Raw genomic sequence first — 25948 nt, forward strand, 5'->3', positions numbered from 1 at the left:
CCCAAAGTCCAACCCAAACCCTTTTCATACGAATATAATATAATTTAAAAAGCATTTTCTTTTCTTTGGAGTGATAGGTTATCATTATTTTCCAAAGTCGTCCCCCCCCCCCCCACGACCTGTCAGTGAGTCCCGTTTTATCTCTGGTCCCCATGGTAATGTTGTGTCCCTCCGCCGCTGTGTGCTCCTAACAGGGTGCCGTAGTCAGGCCACTGCACAGTTCCTTAGTGGAGACCAAGAGCCTTGGGCCTTTAGGGGAGGTCTAGCAGGAGAGTTCCAGGTATTTGCTTACGCACTGACTTCACAGATTATAAAACTGTTTGTAATGCTAGTAAAGAAAATGAATTACGGGTTTTGTGTTGAAGAGAAAGTGGTTGTTGCGCACTGCAGATGTAAAAGGGTTTGGTCTGTCTAAGGTGGGCTGATCATGACTAGGAAGGGGTATACCACTGACAGTGTGCCTGTGAGTTTCTGGAGGCGTTGGTCCAACCAGCATCTGGTATGGTCCGATCAGTCTGAAAAGGGAAAGGGTGAACTGAAACCATAAAAAGCTGAAGGAGTCCCTCCAAGGCAGTGTTTTTCTAATCCTAAAGTTTCTGAAAATTTGAAGAGATGCTGCTTTTCCATGGGGCACGTATTCTGCCTATTCTCAGCGTGGCATTGCTAGGGTTAGATTTCCATGGCATCTCATTTATTTGCAGGAAAAGCTTTGTGCAAAATTCTCCCCTTTGCACACGCAAGGGTATCCTTCGCAGCACCAGCGAGAACGCAAGTGACACCGCCCGCTCAAAAAAAAACTCCATGAGCAAACACGATACTCCTAGACTAAGATCAGATATCCCATGTTGGAAACTTTACATGTTTATTTGTAGTAGTTGATTTTTAAAAGACTTGGTTGGTCTTCAAATAAAAATCGAATCAAATGTTATTTGTTACATGCTTCGTAAACAGTGAAATGCTTACTTAAGGGCCCATTCCAACCATGCAGAGAGAAAGAAAATGGAGAGAGATAGAAAAGTAAACCGTGAAATAATACAATTAATAATAGATAACAAATGACTAAGGATAACTTAGCTATGTACAATGGGTACCAGTACCGATCAATGTGCAGGGGTCTGAGGTAATGTAGGTAGATACAGTGCATTCGGAAATTATTCAGACCCCTTCCCTTTTTCCACATTTTATGTTACAGCCTTATTCTTAAATTGATTACATAATTGTTTTCCTCAATCTCTACACAATACCCCATAATGACAAAGCAAAAACAGTTTTTTTTAGACATGTTTGCAAAGGTATTAAAAATAAAAAACAGAAACCTTATTCACATAAGTATTCAGACCCTTTGTTATGAGACTCAATTGAGCTCTGGTGCATCCTGTTTCCATTGATCATCCTTGAGATGTTTCTACAACTTGATTGGAGTCCACCTGTGGTAAATTCAATTGATTAGACATGATTTGGAAAGGCACACACCTGTCTATATAAGGTCCCACAGTTGACAGTGCACATCAGAGCAAAAAGCAATCCATGAGGTTGAAGGAATTGTCCATAGAGCGCCGAGACAGGATTGTGTCGAGGCACAGATCTGGGGCAGGGTACCAAAACATTGAAGGTCCCCAAGAACACAGTGGCCGCCATTATTCTTAAATGGAAGAAGTTTGGAACCACCAAGACTCTTCCTAGCGCTGGCTGCCCGGCCAAACTGAACAATCGGGGGATAAGGGCCTTGGTCAGGGTGGTGACCAAGAACCGATGGTCACTCTGACAGAGCTCCAGAGTTCCTCTGTGGAGATGGAAGAACATTCCAGAAGGACAACCATCTCTGTAGCATTCAACCAATCAGGCCTTTTTGGTAGAGTGGCCAGATAGAAGCCACTTCTCAGTAAAAGGCACATGACAGCCCGCTTGGAGTTTGCCAAAAGACACCTAAAGGACTCTCAGACCATGAGAAACAAGATTCTCTGGTCTGATGAAACCAAGATTGAACTCTTTGGCCTGAATACCAAGCATCACGTCTGGAGGAAACCTGGCACCATCTCTACGGTGAAGCATTGTGGTGGAAGCATCATGCTGTGATGTTTTTCAGCTGCAGGAACTCGGAGACTAGTAAGGATGGAGGCAAAGATGAACGCCGCAAACCGAGATCCGGAGATCCTTGATTTTAAAACCTGCTCCAGGGGCTCAGGACCTCGGAGAAGGTTCACCTTCCAACAGGACAACGTCCCTAAGCACACAGCCAAGACAACACAGGACTGGCTTCGGGACAACTCTCTGAATGTCCTTGACTGGCCCGGGCTTGAACCCGATCGAACATCTCTGGAGAGACCTGAAAATAGCTGTGCAGTGATGCTCCCCGTCCAACCTGACAGAGCTTGAGAGGATCTGCAGAGAAGAATGGGAGAAACCTCCCAAATACCGGTGTGCCAAGCTTATAGTGTCATACCCAAGAATACTCAAGGCTGTAATTGCTGCCGAAGGTTCTTCAACAAAGTACTGAGTAAAGGGTCTGAATACTTATGTAAATGTGATATTTCAGTTTTTGTATTTTTATAAATGTGCAAAAAATTCTGATGGGGGGGAAAACTATTTAATCAATTTTAGAATAAGGCTTTAACATAAAAATGTGGGAAAAGTTATCTTTATGAATGCGCTGTATGTACATATAGCTAGGAATAAAGTGACAGATAGTAAACGATAGCAGCAGCATATGTGATAAGTCAGTTTGTGCAAGAAAGGTCAATGCAGTTAGTCCGGGTAGCTATTTGGTTAACTATTTAGCAGTCTTATGGCTTGGGTGTAGAAGTTGTTCAGGGTCCTGTTGGTTTCAGACTTGGTCTTCAGCTGTATCTGATGTTTAATATACTGTCACTAATGAAAATCTACACCCCTTGCACAGTTTTCATGTTTTGCTGCCTTAAAATTAAATCAAAAAAGGGATTCAATTTGATTTTTGTTTCTTCTCCAATCTACACAATCTACTACACATTTTCAAAGTTAAAGAAAAATGTATAGACAATGGACAGCAATATTCAAACCTTGTCTGTGATTTTCAAGCAAATGCAAGTCATGACTGAGACTGGAACACTCAACACTTCTTGGAAAGACATTCTGGTGTGTCATTGAAAAAGATCAATCGCAGGGCTAGGTTTTCAGAAGACTGAGGTGGGTGTTCCTCCAACTTTTTACCTGGGCTTTGGTCCGATTCATATTTCTTGGGATCCTGACAAACTCCCCCAGTCCCTGACAATGAAAAGCATACCCATAACTTAATGCTGCCACCAAATATAGGGTTTCACTCTGTGTTGTATTGCATTTGACCCAAACCTGTTTTTCTTTAAATTTAGGAGCAGAAGTTATTGTCTTTGCTGTGTTGTCTTGCAGTATTTATTAACGGCCTTGATGCAAACAGAATGGATGATTTGGAGTGGATTTTTTTTAACACAGGATTCCTCCTTTTCACTTTGTCATACAGGCCTGTAATGTGGAGTGAATGCAATGCTGTTTATCGTCTGTGTTTCCTAAGTATTGTGGTGGTGGCATCATGTTATGGGTGTGGTTGTCACCGTCAGGGACTGGGGAGTTTGTCACAATCTAAAAAAATATAAAAGAAGAAGGGTTCAGATAAAACGTTAGAGGAAACCCTGCCTCGGTCTTCTGAATACCTAACCCTGGATTTTTCAGTGGGAAAATACACACATTTTAATGCCAAATACACACCAGAATTACTTTCCAGTAGTTGTTGAGTGTTCCTGAATGGTCCAGTCTCAGTTCTGACTTAAATCTGCTTGATATCAGAGACAAGGTTTGAATATTGCTGTCCATCCATGATCCCCAACCAAGTTTACTGACCTGTAGCAATTTTGACAAAAACAATGGACTTGTCCAAAGGTGGTAGAATCTAATTAAAAATGATTCACAGCTGTAATGGTTTCCTAAGGTGCTTCCACCAAGTACTAACTCTTGGGGGGTGAAAACATACGCAATCAAGGCATCTACATTTTTTTGTTTTATTCATTTGGAAAATGTTTTTTTATTTTTCTTTCACTTTGTTTTCCTACTGATGTACACAACCTATTCCACCTTTTCAATCCAATTGAATGTTTACTTTTAATTTTATTTTAAGGCAGCAAAATGTGAACATTGCGCAAGGGCTGCGTAGACTTTCACTAGACATTGTATGTTAGAATAGTGTTTTGCTCCTGGAGTTTTGTCTCATTGTCAGTGCCAGCATCATGACTTCTCTCTACAGGAGGGCCATGGGCCCGGCCCTGAGCAGCGCAACAGCTCTAAGCGATGCCTTAGACCAGACACAGGGAATGGAGCAGCAACATCTCCTTTAGCCAGCAGCACCTTTTCTGAGACCAAGCCTTTGCTCTTCCAATATACACCTATAACTCATATTCCTGTCTTTTTAAAAAGAAAACATGCTGTATGCGCTATGCTCTCATAAGAACAGATGTAATGATTTGCTGCTGCTGTTCACTGTTGAGCCAAAAGTGCCACAGAAGCCAGCAGTAAGTCTTGGACCATTGGCTGGTTTAGCCTTCCTTTGACATGCAGCTGTTGTTGGTGCCACAGTGTCCCAGCAGTAGCAAAGGAGTCTGAAACGGTGAATGCAGAGACCCCAGTGCCTGTTGTCAGTTTGACTGAAACTGTTTCTTTTGATCCCCGACAGAGATTTTTGCCGATCGACGGGGCAAACGATCTTTTCTTCCAGCCTCCCCCCGCACTGCCAACATCCAAAATCTATTCCATCAGGCCCTGCTATCCTAAAGATGAGGTGAGGAGAGTTTTTACAGCATTTTTCCTCTACATCAGTGTGTGTGTATGGGTGACTGTAAATTCCCCTCTGGATCACAGATTCCTGTATTCACTCAGTGATTAGCTGAACATACTGGGTGTAATGGCACGCTTTTGGTATTCCCATCTGAGCTATCCTCATTTTTAAATGCTGCTTCTAGGCTCATCTGCAGGCCTGCTCATCCATCCATCCTGGACTGTCAGCAGTCTCCTCTATTCCTGTAAATGCCACGTGCTTAGTCCTCTCTAACTGTGTGTGTGTGTGTGTGTGTGTGTGTGTGTGTGTGTGTGTGTGTGTGTGTGTGTGTGTGTGTGTGTGTGTGTGTGTGTGTGTGTGTGTGTGTGTGTTCCAGCATGCAGTGTATAAGATCTGCAGAGAGATGTACTCTGAAGGAGTGGAGGAACTGCCCTTCGGTGGAGAGGAGCCAGACCTCATAGGAGACAGGTAAGGACTTTTTTTATTTTAGTTGTCGCCCAACATTATTTTGAAAAAAAATGGAAGCTGAGACGATTCACCCTAATGTAGGTTCTATTGAGAGTGAAACGGTGGTAAAAAAATATTCATTCAATCTGTGCAGCAAAATGATTGTTGTGCTGGAGTTTCTTTTCAATGTAGTATACCTAACTAACAGTATGTTTCTCTGTTTTTCCAGGTTAGTAGGAGGGTTCCTGAACCTGAGTCCAGACTATGGGTTTGTCCTGGAGGATGAGGAGGGGATCTGTGGTTACGCGCTGGGCACCGTGGACGTCAAGCCCTTCGTCAAGAAGTGTAAGATGAGCTGGATCCCCTCCATGCAGGAGAAATACAACAAGCCTGACTGCCAGAAGGACCTCTCTGATGCTGAGGTAGGAGACTGGGTGACTGAGTTTCTTTCCCTTTTTTTTTTCCTAGCACTGTGACACTTATTCTTTTCTTTTTTTTTTAAATAAGCTGCGCAATGAACGTGATATCTGTTGCCTACTTTGGTCAAATGCACAAATACCCCTTTCACACTACTGAACTGAGCCAATCAGAGCTGTACTGGACTGGCCTGTGAAAGGAAAATAACCAAGCCAGCGCAGTACGGTTCAGGTGGGCATTGTTCCCCTGGAAAGGGTATTATTGTACGTTTCTCTGGATGAGGGCGTCTGCTCAATGACTAAAATATCACACAATTTCTCTTTCCTTCCTGTAGAAGATGATGTTGAGTTTCCATGAGGAGGAGGAGGGCCTCCCAGAGTCGTTCCTCTCCAACTTCCCGTCCCTCATTAAGATGGACATCCATGCCAAGGTCATCGATCCCAGCGTGGCCAAGAGCATGATGGGATGCCTGCTTTCCTGCCTCAAGGCCAATGGTAGGTGGTGTCTACAGAACCTGTCTCAATCAATCAAGCACATTTGCTAATCTATGAATGGTCCCTCGCAACCATCTGTGAATCTACTATCGAAAACTTCATCCCAATTATAATGCATAAGGATGGTTATCATGAGCATGTAGGACCCACTTATTGTAATGTTGTATTATCATCTCGTAATGGTCCTAACTGTAAGTGCCAGACATTTTGAGTCATACATAGAGACCTGACATTATTAGCCTTTTAATAGTGCATTAAGGCTCACACATGCTTATAACAAATTACATAAAGCATATCAGCAGGTTTTAAGTAGTGTTACCGTAACTGTTACTTACTTATGTTATTAATCTGTTGTTTACTCTCCCCCCCCCCCCAGGTTCCATCGGTGCGTTCTGTGAAGTGCGTCAGGCGGACAAGAGGATGATAGACTTCTACAGTAAGCTGGGCTGCTTCGAGGTCGCCAAGATGGAGGGCTTCCCCAAAGACGACATAATCATGGGCCGCAGCCTCTGAGGACAACGACGACATCACGGGACGCAGCTTCTGAGACAGCCTGGCTAACAAAGCAACCATGGAGCTGTATAGAGAGCTTCAGTCATCTGGGCTAAGGAAAACTGTCTGTTACTTTTACAAACTTACCAATACTTGACGATTTTATACTTCAACCAACTGGACTAGACAAGGCTAGAGGCATCCCTGTTTTTAGATAGTGATCAGAAACAAAGCAGCTTGTACAGATTCACTCTGCTGCCTCTAGAGGCCCAGAGCTCTGCCGGATTGAAACAGAATCCCAAACTGTAAGAGCCAAAGTAGTCGTCTGCAGCCTTGTAAAGCCGTGTGTGTTTATGGTGGACGGTTTCCCTCTTGTCATTGGTGTCCAGAGTGGAGTGGCAGTGACTGATCCCCATGCGGCTCCATGAAGTAGGAGCTGGCCAGGTGCCATTAGCCTTTCAGACCATGTGACCTGACTGTCAGCAGCCGAATGGGGGTCTGTGTCTGTCTCTCGCAGACACTGTCAGGGGGTGTATTTAGATACTACTGCATCTCAAATTGCGCACTCTTCTCAATGTAACACATTATTTTTGTCTGGTTGAAGGTAGTGCAGTGTATAGAGAATAGGGAGTGATTTGAGACTTGGCCGTATATCCTGACACTGCACTTTGGTATAGGCCTAGCTGATGGGGGGAAGTTAGGGAAAAGGGGCCTTTAAAAAACAAAGAAAGGGGCCTCTGAACAGGTGGTCCCCGACAGCTTACAGAGTAAAGAGCGGTTTATGCTTCCACCTAATACTGTAGTTTTCAACTCCCGAGTGTGAAAAAAAAACATTTGTCTCTTTGTGGTGTGTTACAGGTTCCTCAATAGTTTACTTAAAACGTGACATACCTGCAGAGGAAAGTGTATGTTTGAGTGTTCAAGGAAACTTAAGGAGACTTTAGTAACGAGAGAGTTATTTTCTGGAAACCCACCTGAGTAGAAATGAATAACCTTGAAGAGAGGAAGATGTGGAATTGGTCATATGTTTCCACTCACTAAAAACATGGTTCTCAGTCTATTCCCTTAACTCTTTGCTTTTGGCCATGCTTTTTTACAGTGCTTTTTTATGTTTATGTATTGCCTTTCAATAGGATTTTTGTACCTGTGGAGATCTCCAAGGGGCCTATTGCACTGTACTGTAGATCACAGAGGATTATCATGCACTCTTGTCTACTGTCAATCCACCTGACAAATACATAAGGGGACATGAGAATGGGTGCATTCATTTTAGCTTGCCTGGTGCCCTGGATGGTCTAAAATGGGCAAACTCCACCCTCCCGGTGCACGCTAAAATGAACGCACCTTGCCTCAAAGGTGAGCCATCCGCTCTAAAACTTCTAGATTTTGTCACTAATCCAGTGCTCTCGCTCTTAAACCAAGAGAGATGAGCCTCATCTCAATCATTTTCTAATGTGAAAATAGGACGAGACAGCTTAGATGCTTCAGCACTCCCTCTATAATACAGCTGCTCTATTTCTCAACTTCACGAGATGCGGTGAGGAACATTAACCACTAACCAGCTTCTTATCCAGGAGGACAGAATGTTCAGCTAGAAAGATACTATGTAGAACAGATGTGATTCCATGCCAAGCAGAAATGAGGAACCATGTTGGCTGTGTACGCCACATTTCCATCTGCATTATCATACAACATTGCACGCACTTGAATATCAAGCTACTGAGAGGCTGCTCTTCTCCTGGTTAGGACACTACCTACATAGACATGTCAATTCGAACATGCTTTTAAAGGAATACCTTGTTACCTGGTTTTGTCTTCTGCCAGCCTGAATGTCTATAATGAGTCTAAACATTGAGCTAGTTAGATTGCAGTCCTTTTAGTCTGCTTTATTCATCCAACTCATCACCCTCTGGACTAGTATTCTGTGGTGGACAAGTAAGTACGTTTCCCAGAGAGAATAGCAACACGTATCCTAGTTCTCCACTGGTATTGAATGATTTACTTTTCCTTAAGTGTGTGTGTGTTATATAACAACAGACATTTTGTCATTGCTTGTGCTATTGTGAACTTTTTTTGCTTTTTCTTCCTGCATCTGCAGATTTTTATGTATAGCTGCAATTTGAAAGGGCTTCAATTATAGGCCTACATTGATGATACATACATTGTTTTTTTTTTTTGGTGGGGAGGAGTTTATTGATAAAAAATGTACACTTTGTATGTGAAAGGAAAACTGTTAATAAACATTAACTCATGAAAAGGTGATATGACTGGGTGTCGAGTTAAGTAATCATATCAGGAAACAGCTGCAACCATGTAACAGTTATTACAGTGCATTAGCAAATTATTCAGACCCGTTCACTTTTTCCACATTTTGTTACGTTAGCCTTATTCTAAAATCCACACACAATACCCCATAATGACAAAGCAAAATCTGCTTTTTAGAAATGTTTGCCAAAAAAAACATAACTGAAATCACATTTTACTTAAGTATTCAGAACCTTTACTCAGTACTTTGTTGCAACACCTTTTGGCAGCGATTACAGCCTTGAGTACAACGCTACAAGCTTGGCACACCTGTATTTGGGGAGTTTCTCCCATTCTTCTCTGCAGATCCTCTCAAGCTCTGTCAGGTTGGATGGGGAGTGTTGCTGCACAGCTATTTTCAGGTCTCTCCAGAGATGTTCGATCGGGTTCAAGTCTGAGTTCTGGCTGGGCCACTCAAAGACATTCAGAGAGTTGTCCCGAAGCCACGCCTGCGTTGTCTTGGCTGTGTGCTTAGGGTCGTTGCCCTGTTGGAAGGTGAACAGTCGCCCCAGTCTGAGATCCTGAGCGCTCTGTAGCAGGTTTTCATCAGGGATCTCTCTGTACTTTGCTCTGTTCATCTTTCCCTCGATCCTGACTAGTCTCCTAGTCCCTGCCGCTGAAAAACATTCCCACAGCATAATGCTGCCACCATGCTTCACCGTAGGGATGGTGCCAGGTTTCCTCCAGACATGACGCTTGGCGTTCAGGCCAGAGAGTTCAATCTTGATTTCATAAGACCAGAGAATCTTGTTTCTCATTGTCAGAGCCCTTTAGGTGTCTTTTGGTCCAAGTTGGCTGTCGTGTACCTTTTACTGAGCAGTTACATCCATCTGGCCACTTTACTATGAAGGCCTGATTGGTGGAGTGCTGCAGAGATGGTTGTTGGCCTTCTGGAAGATTCTCCCTTCTCCACAGAGGAACTCTGGAGCTCTGTCAGCGTGACCATCGGATTCTTGGTCACTCTCCCTGACCAAGGCCCTTCTCTGATTGTTCAGTTTGGCCGGGCGGCCACCTCTTGGAAGAGTCTTGGTGGTTCCAAGCTTCTCCATTTAAAAATGGAGGCCACTGTGTTCTTGGGGACCTTCAATGCTGCATAAATGTTTTGGTACCTTTCCCCAGATATGTGCCTCGACACAATCCTGTCTTGGAGCTCTATGGACAATTCCTTCAACCTCATGGCTTGGTTTTTGCTCTGACATGCACTGTCAACTGTGGGACCTTATATAGACAGGTGTTTGCCTTTCTAAATCATGTCCAATCAATTGAATGTACAACAGGTGGACTCCAATCAAGTTGTAGAAACATCTCAAGGATGATCAATGGAAACAGGATGCACCTAAACTCAATTTAGCATCTCATAACAAAGGGTGTGAATACTTATGTAAATAAGTTATTTGTTTTTTATTTGTAATAAATTAGCAAACATATCTAAACTTGTTTTCACTTTGTCATTATGGAGTATTGTGTGTAGATACATTTTTGATTTTTAAATCCATACTTTCCGAATGCACTGTAGATGCAACTTTGCTGGTTGCATCCCGTTTCCCAGATCATTAATGAAAATTGAGAATAACACAAGAGCTAAAATGGAACCCTGGGGCACACCTCTTTAACTCTCAAGAAAGCTAGACTTGTGATTGTCAGCATACTGTATACACATTGTGTTCTGTCAGAAAGATGGTTCCTAAACAAATCTATTGCCCATTCACTGAGACCAATGTTACTGAGTCTAGCTAGCAACAATTCATGGTCAAATGAATCAAATGCATTTGATAAATCAACAAACAGAGCAGCACAATGTTGCTTTTTATCAAGTGTATTTGTCATTTGACACTGGGGCACAGCACCACAACTGTAGCTATGGCAATCTATAGCCAGACTGATCCCCACTCAGTATGTTCTTTTCAATGAAGAAGTTTAACTGTGATTTCACTGGGGATTCATAGACTTTGGACAGGATAGGGAGTTTGGAGATGGGATGATAGTTATTAGCGTCTGAGGGATCTCCACCTTTTTAGCAGTGGGGGACATAAGCTGATTTCCAAATGCTGGGTATGGAATTGGTCAAGAGACTCAAGACATGTGAGCCACAGGTTCAGTAATAATACCAGTTGCTATATTTAATGCAGACACGGGGAAGAACCTCGGGAAGTGACAGATATAGGGGAGGCAATCAATAAAGTAATAGAGTCCAGGTGAGTCCCGTGAAGCGCTGATGCGGATAACGATGGTGACAGGTGTGCGTAATGATGGGCCGCCTGGCTTCCCTCGAGCACCAGAGAGGGGGAGCGGGCGCAGACGTGACACTTGGTAGTTCCAAACTTCCTCCATTTAAGAATGATGGAGGCCAATGTGTTCTTGGGGACCTTCAATTCTGCAGAAATGTGTTGGTACCCTTCCCCAGATCTGTGCCTCGCCACAATCCTGTCTCGGAGATCTACGGACAGTTCTTTCGACCTCATGGATTGGATTTTCAATTCCCACATATGCTGAGCACTTGTTGGCTGCTTTTCCTTCACTCTGCGGTCCAACTCATCCCTAAATAGCCCTTACACAGCCTGGAGGTGTGTTTTCAGTCATTGTCCTGTTGAAAAACAAATGATAGTCCCACTAAGCGCAAACCAGATGGGATGGCGTATCGCTGCAGAATGCTGTGGTAGCCATGCTCATTAAGTGTGCCTTGAATTCTAAATAAATCACAGACAGTGTCACCAGCAAAGCACCCCCACACCAACACATGCAGAGATCATCCGTTCACCTACTCTGCATCTCACAAAGACATGGCGGTAGGAACCAAAAATCTCAAATTTGATCTCATCAGACCAAAGGACAGATTTCCGCTGGTCTAATGTCCATTGCTCGTGTTTGTTTGCCCAAGCAAGTCTCTTCTTCTTATTGGTGTCCTTTCATAGTGGTTTCTTTGCAGCATTTTGACCACGAAGGCCTGATTCCCGCAGTCCCTTCTGAACAGTTGATGTTGAGATGTGTCTGTTACTTGAACTCTGTAAAGCAATGGACATTACACCGGTGGAAATCTGTCAGATCTGTCAGATGACCAACACAATCACCCGACCTCAACCCAATTGAGATGGTTTGGGATGAGTTGGACAGCAGAGTGAAGGAAAAGCAGCCAACAAGTGCTCAGCATATTTGGGAACTCCTTCAAGACTGTTGGAAAAGCATTCCAGGTAAAGCTGATTAAGAGAATGCCAAGAGTGTGCAAAGCTGTCATCAAGGCAAAGGGTGGCTAATTTGAAGAATATATTTTGATTTGTTTAACACTTTTTTTGGTTACTAAAGGATTCCATATGTGTTTTTTCATAGTTTTGATGTCTTCACTATTATTCTACAATGTAGAAAAATGTAAAAAATAAAGAAGGTCCCTTAAATGAGTAGGTGTGTCCAAACTTTTGACTGGTACTGTGTGTATATATATATATATATATATATATATTATACACTATATATATATACACTACTGTTCACAAGTTTGGGGTCACTTAGAAATGTCCTTGTTTTTCAAAGAAAAACAATTTATTGTCCATTAAAATAACTTAAATTGATCAGAAATACAGTGTAGACATTGTTAATGTTGTAAATGACTTTTGTACCTGGAAACATCTGATTTTTTATGAAATATCTATATAGGCGTACAGAGGCCCATTATCAGCAACCGTCACATCCTGTGTTCCAATGGCACGTTGTGCTAGCTAATCCAAGTTTATCATAACTAAATAAACATACCAAAATACATCTCAGCTCCGGCTCATTTTCAAGTCCTCTCGTGGTTACGGTCCTAACCCTGGAATGGGTAGCACCATAAAGAAGCTGGTTTGATGAAAACAATGTCCAACAATGTTCTCGTTTTTGAATGGTAACTGTGTTAAGGGTGATGTTTCGGGCGGCGTGAGGAGTATTGGAAAGGTATAGTCCATAAGTATACAGCAGATCGCCGATTGTCCTCACTTTGATTATGCTGCTAATCGGGCTACAAGTATTTGAAAACCTTTTTCCAAAATTATAATTCTAAATTAATAATAATCGCTTTGTTTAGCAAATAACAATATTTTGGAGATTTCGTTTTCAAATAACGTAAAATGAGCGAGGAAAAAGGCCATTCCTGAACATGGAGTGAGACATTGTTACCAATTTGTAAATAAAGCCAGGTTGTTATTTAGAATGATTTATTTCTGTTTTTAGACGGAGAGAAACCAAAAATCTACAATCTCATGGGTCTCCCAGTCGAGGCCAGCATGGGTATTGAACCAGCATCTGTAGCAACACAGCTTGCACTGCGATGCAGTGTCACATGCTGACCACACAGGTCGCGTGCGTAAGCGTTGCAAAATAAATGTACACATACAGTTGAAGTCGGAAGTTTACATACACCTTAGCCAAATGCATTTAAACTCAGTTTTTCACAATTTTTTACATTTAATCCTAGTAAAAATTCCCTGTTTTAGGGCAGTTAGGATCACCACTTTATTTTAAGAATGAGAAATGTCAGAGTAATAGTAGAGAATGATTTATTTCAGCTTTTACTTCTTTCATCACATTCCCAGTGGGCCAGAAGTTTACATGCACTGAATTAGTATTTGGTAGCATTGTCTTTAAGAAGAATGCTTGGGGTCATTGTCCATTTGGAAGACCCATTTGCGATCCAAGCTTTAACTTCCTGATGTCTTGAGATGTTGCTTCAATATATCCTCATGAAGTTATCTATTTTGTGAAGTGCACCAGTCCCTCCTGCAGCAAAGCACCCCCACAACATGATGCCACCCCCGTGCTTCACGGTTGGGATGGTGTTCTTCGGCTTGCAAGCCTCCCCCTTTTTCCTCCAAACATAACGATGGTCATTATGGCCAAACAGTTCTATTTTTGTTTCATCAGACCACAGGACATTTCTCCCAAAAAGTATGATCTTTGTCCCCATGTGCAATTGTAAACCGAAGTCTGGCATTTTTATGGCGGTTATGGAGAAGTGGCTTCTTCCTTGCTGAGCTGCCTTTCAGGTTATGTCGATATAGGACTCGTTTTACTGTGGATATAGATATTTTTGTACCTGTTTCCTCCAGCATCTTCACAAGGTCCTTTGCTGTTCTGGGATTGATTTGCACTTGTCGCACCAAAGTACGTTTATCTCTAGGAAACAGAACGCGTCTCCTTCCTGAGCGGTATGACGGCTACGTGGTCCCATGGTTTTATACTTGCGTACTATTGTTTGTACAGATGAACGTGGTACCTTCAAGCATTTCGAAATTGCTCCCAAGGATGAACCAGACTTGTGGAGGTCTACAAATTTTGTCTGAGGTCTTGGCTGATTTATTTTGATTTTCTTGTGATGTCAAGCAAAGAGGCACTGAGTTTGAAGGTAGGCCTTGAAATACATCCACAGGTACACCTCCAATTGACTCAAATTATGTCAATTAGCCTATCAGAAGCTTTAAAGCCATGACATCATTTTCTGGAATTTTCCAAGCTGTTTAAAGACACAGTCAACTTAGTGTATGTAAACTTCTGACCCACTGGAGTTGTGATGCAGTGAATTACGACACCGAACTGCAGTCAGTTCAAGACCCTGGTGAGTACGACGACCAACCAGATGAGCGCCCCAGAAACGGTTTCTGACAGTTTGTGCAGAAATTATTCAGCACACCCACAGTTTCATCAGGGTGGCTGGTCTAAAACGATCCTGGAGGTGAAGAAGCCGGATGTGGAGGGCCTGGGCTGGCGTGTTTACACGCGGCGTGATTACACGTGGTCTGTGGTTGCAAGGCCGGTTGGACGTACTGCCAAATTCTCTAAAACAATGTTGGAGGTGGCTTATGGTAGAGAAATCATCGTTCAATTCTCTGGCAACAGCTCTGGTGGACATTCTTGCAGTCAGCATGTTAATTGTATGCTCTGTAAAAACTTGATACATCTGTGGCATTGTGTTGTGTGACAATTAGCCCAAACAGATATATTTGACTAAAACATAATAATTTCAAACCATACCCACATTTGTATGCAATCACATAGAGATCTCTATGTGTGGGAATACTTTGGAACAGATTTGCTGGTGTTTTTACAGTCTTTTATGTCCAACAAGTCCAGCACCCAGTGACATCAGAAAGCCAAGACGATCATCAAAGACCTCAGCCACCAGAGCCATGGCCTATTCACCCCACTAATATCTAGAAGGCAGTGACAGTACAGGTGCATCAAAGCTGGGACCGAGAGACTGATAAACAGCTTCTACAGTGAGGGAAAAAAGTATTTGATCCCCTGCTGATTTTGTACGTTTTCCCACTGACAAAGAAATGATCAGTCTATAATTTTAATGGTAGGTTTATTTGAACAGTGAGAGACAGAATAACAACAAAAAAATCCAGAAAAACGCATGTCAAAAATGTTATAAATTGATTTGCATTTTAATGAGGGAAATAAGTATTTTACCCCTCTGCAAAACATGACTTAGTACTTGGTGGCAAAACCCTTGTTGGCAATCACAGAGGTCAGACGTTTCTTGTAGTTGGCCACCAGGTTTGCACACATCTCAGGAGGGATTTTGTCCCACTCCTCTTTGCAGATCTTCTCCAAGTCATTAAGGTTTCGAGGCTGACGTTTGGCAACTCGAACCTTCAGCTCCCTCCACAGATTTTCTATGGGATTAAGGTCTGGAGACTGGCTAGGCCACTCCAGGACCTTAGTGTGCTTCTTCTTGAGCCACTCCTTTGTTGCCTTGGCCGTGTGTTTTGGGTAATTGTCATGCTGGAATACCCATTTACGACCCATTTTCAATGCCCTGGCTGAGGGAAGGAGGTTCTCACCCAAGATTTGATGGTACATAGCCCCGTCTATTTTATGCGGTGAAGTTGTCCTGTCCCCTTAGCAGAAAAACACCCCCAAAGCATAATGTTTCCACCTCCATGTTTGATGGTGGGGATGGTGTTCTTGGGGTCATAGGCAGCATTCCTCCTCCTCCAAACACGGCGAGTTGAGTTGATGCCAAAGAGCTCCATTTTGGTCTCATCTGACCACAACACTTTCACCCAGTTGTCCTCTGAATCATTCAGATGTTCATTGGTAAACTTCAGACGGGCATGTATATGTGGTTTCTTGAGCAGGGGGACCTTGCGGGCGCTGCAGGATTTCAGTCCTTCACGGCGTAGTGTGTTACCAATTGTTTTCTTGGTGACTATGGTCCCAGCTGCCTTGAGATCATTGACAAGATCCTCCAGTGTAGTTCTGGGCTGATTCCTCACCATTCTCATGATCATTGCAACTCCACGAGGTGAGATCTTGCATGGAGCCCCAGGCCGAGGGAGATTGACAGTTCTTTTGTGTTTCTTCCATTTGCGAATAATCGCACCAACTGTTGTCACCTTCTCTCCAAGCTCCTTGGTGATGGTCTTGTAGCCCATTCCAGCCTTGTGTAGGTCTACAATCTTGTCTCTGACATCCTTGGAGAGCTCTTTGGTCTTGGCCATGGTGGAGAGTTTGGAATCTGATTGATTGATTGCTTCTGTGGACAGGTGTCTTTTATACAGATAACAAGCTGAGATTAGGAGCACTCCCTTTAAGAGTGTGCTCTAATCTCAGCTCGTTACCTGTATAAAAGACACCTGGGAGCCAGAAATCTTTCTGATTGAGAGGGGGTCAAATACTTTTTTCCCTCACTGTATATCCAGGCCATCAGGCTGTTAAACAGTCATCACCAGCCGTTCTCCGCCCCGTGTACCCTGCCCTGAACCTTAGTCACGGTTACTAGCCGGCTCCCACCCGATAATCTACCCTGTGCCTTAGAGACTGTTGCCCTGTGTACATTGTCATTGAGCACTGGTCACTTTAATAATGTTTACATACTGTTTTACCCACTTTATATGTACAATATATACTGTATTCTAGTCATGGCTCATCCTATATAACTACTTTTGTACACACATTTCCTGTTCATATACTGTCTATACACAAATTCCTAATATTGAGTTGCACCCCCCACACCGTTTGCCCTCAGAATAGCCTCAATCCGTCAGGGCATGGACTCTATGGTGTCGAAAGCGTTCCACAGGGATGCGGGCCCATGTTGACCCTAATGCTTCCCACAGTTGTGTCAAGTTAGCTGGATGTCCTTTGGGTGGTGGACCATTCTTTATACACATGGGAAACTGCTGAGTGTGAAAAACCCAGCAGCGTTGCAGTTCTTGACACAAACCAGTGCGCCTGGTACCTACTGCCATACCCCGTACAAAGGCACTTAAATCTTTTGTCTTGCCCATTCACCTTCTGAATGCCACACATACACAATCCATGTGTCAACTGTCTCAAGGCTAAAAAATCCTTCTTTAACTGTCTCCTCCCCTTCATCTACACTGATTGAAGTGGATTTAACGTGTGACATCAATAAGGGATCATAGCTTTTACCTGGATTCACCTGGTCAGTCTATATCACGGAAAGATGTCCAACAATAAAACACTTTTTTTTAAACGGTCAGATATCTTGGGGAGCCAAATAAAATCACCCACTGACCAAATTCGGTCCACCGTCCGCCAGTTGGGGAATCCTGAGCTACAGTGTTTGTTAGCTAGCATGTACTAGCTAGCTAGTGTACTAGCTACCTGCACAAGCAACATTGGTTAACATAACGGCCTGGACCAGAGCTTGTGTGCCAACTAGTATGTGCATAGCACACTGACGCTCTGGAACAAAGCTACTGACTCATGCTATACACACGAAACCAACAAATGTCTACAGGTTGTGCACGCACATACCATTTCAGATGCAAAAATACCATTTGGGACATATGCACTTTGAGGTTCGCATATCAAACGCTGTCAGCGCATGTAATCTGCAGCTGGATGCTTCTCCTTTGTTTTGATTCCAAACATTCTTTGTGTGGAGTAAAGAAAGACATACTGACTGAACTGAATAGGCTACATAAACAATGCCACTATATATAATGTTTACATACCCTACATTACTCATCTCATATGTATAGACTGTACTCTATACCATCTACTGCATCTTGCCTATGCCGTTTGGCTATCACTCATTCATATATTTTTGTACATACTCATATTCATTCCTTTACACTTGTGTGTATAAGGTAGTTGTTGTGGAATTGTTAGATTAGATTACTTGTTAGATATTACTGCATGTTCGGAACTAGAAGCACAAGCATTTCGCTACACTCGCATTAACATCTACTAACCATGTGTATGTGACAAATACATTTGATTTGATTTTTACACAACTGTCATTTGACCGAAAATCTCTAAACTATAGAGCTGTTTTTGTCTAAATTGATTGAGTTAAGTGATCAAATTATCTGATGTGTCAATGACAGTTAATTCAACAGTTGGTAGTAAGTTTAATGAATGTATTTGATGCGGTTAACAGTTGTATCTCTTGATTTGTTTGAAACAACTGCCGTTTTGACAATTTCCCAACAAGTTAGGCAAAAATGTAGAGCTCTGTCTACTTATTAAAAAGCTGTACACACGCAACTTAATCCGGATCGGTCTACACATTTTAAAGTTTGAATGGTGTTGCTAGTGTGTGTGGAGTAGACTCAGAGATACTGCTGGCCCCTGTTCTACACAGCTGGCCAGAGAGAGTGAGAGAATGAGAAGGAGAAAGGAATGGGCAAAGGATGTAGGGCAAGGTTCAGGGCCAACATTCCTATGACTTCAACCAGGAGGAGAGGGATGTAGAGATGGATGTAGGGGTGGGGGATGTAGGGGTGACGACTGACACTCCCTCCATAGAAATCCAAGAAAAGAAAGAGAGGAGGGAGGAGTGTTGCTATGCAGTCTTGACTTGTGTCACCTTCTTAAAAATGTATCTGTATGTGTGTGCGTGCAACCTTTTGTCCCCCATTTCCTTATTCATAAAGTCTGAGTAGTCCCGAGGGGCCAGGGGCAGACATGAATAAACCAGATAACATCCTGTTGCTACATAGGCCTACACCCACACACAGTCACCACTTCCTGTTTGACTGATGACATCACCAACCCTAACTCATGGCACTGGGGTGATGGGGCAATGCTCAGAAGAAAAGGATGAAGCTTTCACAAATGTCCATAGACTCTGATCTAAGGTCAGTATTGCATTTCCCCCTCCTGATGGTTAAGGTTAGTATCAGGGAAGGTAAAGATGAACCTGGATGTTGGGTTAAATTAACTTCTACCAGGACTATGGTCAGAAGAATGGAGGGTGGTAAGGTTTAGAAGAGGAAAGACAGAGGAATAAATTACATGAGGTTGTCCAGTTGTATCTTCTGACTGTCTCAACCCCCCCCCCCCAACCAGAGATAATGCCACATAGATATGAGCAAGAACTGTCTTGTTAAGTGATTGAGAGAAAATGCCTATTTGTCAAATGAGCAGACAGCAGTCACCTGTTTCTGAATTGATGATGATAATAATGTTTATCAGGATGAGGACAAGGATGTGCATTTGATCAGACACGGATGTGATCCACCGGCATTGAACTTGTTTCTCTAGACCTTGTTAGCCCACTGAGCTAAAGCTTGAGGACCAACATGAGTCTTTAGATATCAGATTACTAATTTCACGAACCACCGCTACTATAATGACACACTCAGTATGCTTTACTTCTCGATGCATCGGTGTAGATCTGACATTTACATAAAAAAATATGCAAACTTCAAGAGCATTCTGTCGGGCTGTATCACCGCCTGGTACGGCAACTGCACCGACCACAACCACAATGCTCTCCAGAGGGTGGTGCGTTCAGCCCAACGCATCACCGGGGATACACTGCCTGCCTTCTAGGACATCTACAGCACCTGATGTCACAGGAAGGCCAAGAAGATCATCAAAGACCTCAGCCACTCGAGCCACGGCCCGTTCACCCCGCTAACATCTAGAAGGCGGAGACAGTACAGGTGAATCAACGCTGGGACCGAGAGGCTGATAGAAGCTATTTATCTCCAGGCCATCAGGCTGCTTAACAGTCATATCCTGCCCTGAACCTTAGTCACAGTTACTAGCCGGCTACTACCCGGTACTCTACCCTGCACCTTAGAGACTGCTATCCCTATGTACATAGTCATTGAACACTGGAAACTGTTGAGCATGAAAAACTCAGCAGCGCTGCAGTTCTTTACACAAACCAGTGCGCCTGGCACCTACTTCCATACCCCGTTCAAAGGCACCTAAATCTTTTGTCTTGCCCATTCACCTTCTGAATGGCACACATACACAATCCATGTCTCAATTGTCTCAAGGCTTAAAAATCCTTCTTTAACCTGTCTCCTCCCCTTCATCTACATTGATTGAATTGGATTTAACGTGTGATATCAATAAGGGATCATAGCTTTCATCTGGATTCACCTGGTCAGTCTATATCATGGAAAGAGATGGTGCCCTCAATGTTTAGTACACTCAGTGTATACACTAAGTGGCCAGTTTATAAAGTACACCACCATGTTCATGAAAACGGTTCGCTCCTACAGATAGTGAGTCACGTGGCTGTAGTGTGCTATATAAAGAAGGCAGTTAGGCATCAAGTTACTCTTGGAATGAATGTTAGAATGGGCAAAACAAGTGACTTTGAGTGTGTTGTATGATCCTCGGTGCCAGGCGCGCCAGTTCCAGTATCTAAAAAATGGCAGGCTCCTGGGCTTGTCACGCACAAGTGTCTAGGGTTTACCAAGAATTGCGTGACAAACAAAAAACATCCAGTCAGCGGCAGGCCTGTGGGCAAAAAAGCTCATTGATGAGAGGTCGAAGGAGAATGGCAAGAATCGCGGAAGCTAACAGGCAGGCCACAAACAGGCAAATAATGGCACAGTACAATAGTGGTGTGCAGAACAGCATCTCGGAAAGCACAACTCGTTGGTGGGCATGCGATCACCAACGCTGGACAATTGAGGAGTAGAAGAGCGTCCCCTGGTCCGATGAATCCCGGTTCCTGTTGCGTTATGCTGACGGCAGAGTCAGGATTTGACATAAGCAGCATGAGTCTATGCCAACATCCTGCCTGGTGTAAATGTTACAGGCTGGAGGCGATGGTGTAATGGTATGTGTAATGTTTTCCTGGCACACATTTGGTCCCTTGATACTAATTGAGCAATGTTTCCATGCCCCAAAGAATTCAGGCTGTTCTGGAGGCAAAGGGGGTCCAACTAGATGGGTGTACCTAATAAACTGGCCAGCGGAATGGATTCAGAAAGTATTCACACCCCTTGACTATTTCCAAATGTTGTTGTGTTATAAAGTGGGATTCAAATGGATGTAATTGTCCTTTTTTTGTCAACGATCTACACAAAATACTCTGATGTCAAAGTGGAGGAAAAATGTAAAATAAAACACTGTAGTAAGCTGGTATATTTATCTTTACCAATATATGGCAGTATTGACTCAGGATGCGGGTTTGCTTTCCGCTATCCGTAGTCGTTTTCTGTGTCTGCCATATATAACCATGCTTGAAAAAGCCTCCGGTAGCTTACGCCAGGTGCATTAGGGAATGTTATTCTAAGTTACAATTAAATACTAAAACCGTACTTACGTGTCCGGTGTCATCAATCTAAGAAGACTCCTAAGATACTGCAAACACTAATATACAGTGCTTTCGGAAAGTACTCAGACCCCTTGACTTTTTCCACATTTTGTTACGTTACAGCCTTATTCTAAAATTGATTAAATAAAAACATTTCCTCAGCAATCTACACACAATATCCCATAATGACAAAGTGAAAACAGGTGTAAAGACATTTTTGCAAATGTATTAAAACAAAGAAACAGAATTAGCTTATTTACATAAGCATTCAGAACCTTTGCAATGAGCTCAGGTGCATCCTGTTCCATTGATCATCCTTGAGATGTTTCTACAACTTGATCGGAGTCCACCTGTGGTAAAGTCAATTGATTGGACATAATTTGGAAAGGCACACACCTGTCTATACATGGCCCCACAGTTGACTGTGCATGTCAGAGCAAAAACCAAGCCATGAGGTTGAAGGAATTGTCCATAGAGCTCCAAGACAGGATTGTGTCGAGACACAGATCTGGGGTAAGGTAACAAAATATGTCTGCAGTATTGAAGGTCCGCAAGAACACAGTGGCCTACATCATTCTTAAATGGAAGAAGTTTGGAACCACCAAGACTATTTCTAGAGCTGGCCGCCCGGCCAAACAGAGCAATCGGGGAGAAGGGCCTTGGTCAGGGAGGTGACCAAGAACCCAATGGTGACTTTGACAGAGCTCTTGAGTTCCTCTATGGAGATGGGAGAACCTTCCAGCAGGACAACCATCTCTGCAGCACTCCACCAATCAGGCCTTTATGTTAGAGTGGCCAGACGGAAGCCACTCCTCAGTAAAAGGCACATGACAGCCCGCTTGGAGTTTGCCAAAAGGCACCTAAAGACTCAGACCATGACAAACAAGATTCTCTGGTCTGATGAAACCAAGATTGAAATCTTTGGCCTGAATGCCAAGCGTCATGTCTGGAGGAAACCTGGCACCATCCCTACGGTAAAGCATGGTGGTGGCAGCATCATGCTGTGGGGATGTTTTTCAGCAGAAGTGACTTTGAGACTAGTAAGGATTAAGGGAAAGATGAACGGAGCAAAGTACAGAGGGATCCTTGATGAAAACCTGCTCCAGAGGGCTCAGGACCTCAGACTGGGGCGAAGGTTCACCTTCCAACAGGACAACGACCCTAATTACACAGTCATGACAACGCAAGAGTGGCTTCGGGACAAGTCTCTGAATGTCCTTATGGCCCAGCCAGAGCCCGGACTTGAAACCGATTTAACATCTCCCTAGTGACCTGAAAATAGCTGTGCAGCAACGCTCCCCATCCAACGTAACAGAGCATGAGAGGATCTGCAGAGAAGAATGGGAGAAACTCTTCAGATACAGGTGTGCCAAGCTTGTAGAGTCACACCAAAGAAGACTCAATGCTGTAATCGCTGCCAAAGGCGCTTCAAGAAAGTACTGAGTAAAGGGTCTGAATACTTATGTAAATGTGATTATATATATTTTTATATAAATTAGCAAACATTTCTAAAAGCCTGTATTTCTTTGTCATTATGGGGTATTGTGTGTAGATTGATGGGGAAGAAACTATGTAATGGAGTTTAGAAAAAGGCTGTAACCTAACAAAATGTGGAAAAAGTTAAGGGGTCTGAAAACTTTCTGACAGTCCTGTATCTTGATTCAAGTTAGAATGACCTTTGGCAGTGATTTCAACTGTGAGTCTTTCTGGGTACGTCTCTAAGAGCTTTCCACACCTGGATTGTCCAAAATTTGCCATTAATTATTTTAGAATTCTTCAAGCTTTGTGAAATTGGTTGTTGATCATTGCCATTTTCAGGTCTTGCCAAAGATTTTCATGCAGATTTAAGTCAAAACTGTAACTTGGACACTCAGGAACATTCACTGTCTTCTTGGTGAGCAACTCCAGGGAAGATTTGGCATTGTGTTTTAGGTTATTGTCCTGCTGAAAGTTTAATTAATCGGTGGTGGAAAATGTACCAAATTGTCATACTTTAGTTAAAGAAAATGACTCAAGTAAAAGTCACCCAGTAAAATACTACTTGAGTAAAAGTCTAAAAGTATTTGGTTTTAAATACATAAGTATCAAAAGTACATGTAATCGCTTAAGTATCAAAAGTAAAAGTATAAATGACTTCAAATTCCTTATATTAAGCAAACCAGATGGCACCATTTTCTGTTTACATTTGTTTTATTACAGATAGCCAGGGGCACACTCCAAGACTCTGACATATCATAATTTACAAATGAAGCATTTGTGTTTAGTGAGTCCGCCAGATCAGAGGCAGTAGAGATGATCAGGGATAGTTTCTTGATAAGTGTGTGAATTGGACCATTTTCGTGTCCTGCTAAGCATTCAAAATGTAACAAGTACTTTTGGGTGTCAAATGTATGGAGTAAAACTTACATTATTTTCTTTAGGAAAGTGGTGAAGTAAAGTTGTCAAAAATATAAATAGTAAAGTACAGATACCCACCAAAACTACTTAAGTAGTACTTTAAAGTCTCTTTACTTAAGTACTCTACACCACTGGAATTCATCTCCCAGTGTCTGGTGAAAAGCAGACTGAACCAGGTTTTCATTTAAGATTTTACCTGTGCTTAGCGTCAGGAAGCATAGAAATAGTGCATATAGAACAGCACTTCTTAGAATTTCAATGAGAATGTCAGATCTACAACTTATATTTCTATGTGAATACATTGCAGCTTTAACCATTACAAGCATTCCCATAACATGATGCAGCCACCACTATGCTTGAAAATATGGAGAGTGGTTCTCAGTAATGTATTGGATTTGCCCCAAACATAACACTTTGTATTCAGGACAAAAAGTGAATTGCTTTGCCAATTTTTTTTGCAGTACTACTTTAATGCCTTGTTGCAAACAGGATACAAGTTTTAGAATATTTTAATTCTGTACCGGCTTCCTTTTTTTCTCTGTAATTTAGGTTAGTATTGTGGAGTAACTACAATGTTGTTAATCCATTCCCATTTTTATCCTATCATTTATTTATTTCACCTTTATCTTCATAGCCATTAAACTCTGTAAAGTCACCATGGGCCTCATGGTGAAATCCTTGAGCAGGTTCCTTCCTCTCCAACAACTGAGTTACAGATACTGGGTGTATTGATACACCATAATTACAAAGTGTATTTAATAACTTCACCATGCTCAAAGGGATATTCTGTCTGCTTTTTTGTTTTACCCGTGTATCAATAGGGGCCCTTCTTTGCGAGGTATTGGAAAACCTCCCAGGTCTTCGTAGTTGAATCTGTGTTTGAAATTCACTGCTCGACTGAGGGACCTTACAGATAATTGTATGTGTGGGCTACAGAGATGAGGTAGTCATTCAAAAATCATATTAAACAGTATTATTTCACACAGAGTGAGTCTATGAATACTTATTGACATTTCAGGTTTTCATTTTTAATTAATTTAGAAAAACATATAATCCTGAATGAATTGTGACTAATGATGAGTGAGAAAGTTAGAGGCATAAATATCATACCCCCAAAAAATGCTAACCACCTCTGTTATTGTAATGGTGAGAAGTTAGCATGTCTTGGGGGTATGCTATTTGTGCGTCTAACTTTCTCACTCATTATTCACAATTCATTTGAGACTATCCAAATTCACACGTAAGTGAATTTGTCCCAATACCTTTGGTCTCCTAAAATGGGGGGACTGTTCAAGAAGTCGTGTAATTTCTAAATGGTTCACCCGATATGGATGAAAATACCCTCAAATTAAAACTGACAGTCTGCACATTAACCTCAGTCATTGTATCATTTCAAATCCAAAGTGCTGGAGTACAAAGCAAAAACAACAAAAAATGGATTTGATTTTTAAACCTGGAGAGACAGAGGTAGACTGCCTGCTTGCCTCAAACCACACAGTTCTAGGATCAGACTATATCCCTAATCCTAACCTTATCCATCAGGGGGATGATATACAGTATCTGACCCTTGACCAATGGTTAGTTTCAACTTCTACAGGCCTAGTCCTGCTTCCTTGCCGCTTACCACAACTTTTTCCACCTCTTGCTGACTTACCCGTAGGTCGTTGTGCCTGACCTCCATGTCGCAGACAGCGTGTCCGTGGCTGGAGGAGCAGCAGTACTGAACAGTGGAACAGCTGGTATTTGATGTGCCATTTACCCCCACCGACAACTTCTCACCTGAATGCATGATTTTTTTTTTTTGAAGGTGTTGGGCAAAGTCTGAAATTGGGGTTGGGAGTTACCCTTTAAAATAACAACTCATCCGCAAAATATCAGCAAATATATGGCTCTGGGGCAACTCATCCGAGATTCTCATTATGATACCCAGGGGGGTGGAATCATATGAAAGTTATCGTTCTGCTTCAGTCTTTGTCCTATGTAGGCCTACCACTGCGAATGCATGTATCAGAGCGTCTCTTGAAGGTGAGAATACTACAGAGGAAATCATTGGTAGATTCTCAATTGGTTTTTCTCAAATTCCTCCATCCTCTGGAAAAAGTTCAAAGGTAA

At 42.6% G+C, this 25948-nt stretch overlaps 1 protein-coding gene across 4 annotated transcripts in view; it reads left to right on the forward strand.

Annotated features, from left to right (window-relative positions):
• The window catches only part of LOC106576856 (protein O-GlcNAcase), a 40782-nt gene extending 31893 nt beyond the window's left edge, over nt 1-8889 (forward strand). For all 4 annotated transcript variants that reach the window (XM_014154334.3, XM_045700674.2, XM_014154335.3 and 1 more), the window contains 6 exons: nt 195-280; nt 4676-4780; nt 5154-5245; nt 5454-5646; nt 5976-6135; nt 6512-8889. In XM_014154334.3, coding sequence (XP_014009809.2) covers nt 195-280; nt 4676-4780; nt 5154-5245; nt 5454-5646; nt 5976-6135; nt 6512-6648 — 773 coding nt within the window. In that variant the 3' untranslated portion in view covers nt 6649-8889. The remainder of the gene's footprint in view (nt 1-194; nt 281-4675; nt 4781-5153; nt 5246-5453; nt 5647-5975; nt 6136-6511) is intronic.
• Nucleotides 8890-25948: the final 17059 nt, after the last annotated feature.

This window comes from Salmo salar, chromosome 18 (genome assembly GCF_965601325.2).
Source record: "Salmo salar chromosome 18, fSalSal1, whole genome shotgun sequence".
NCBI classification, from domain to species: Eukaryota; Metazoa; Chordata; class Actinopteri; order Salmoniformes; family Salmonidae; genus Salmo; species Salmo salar.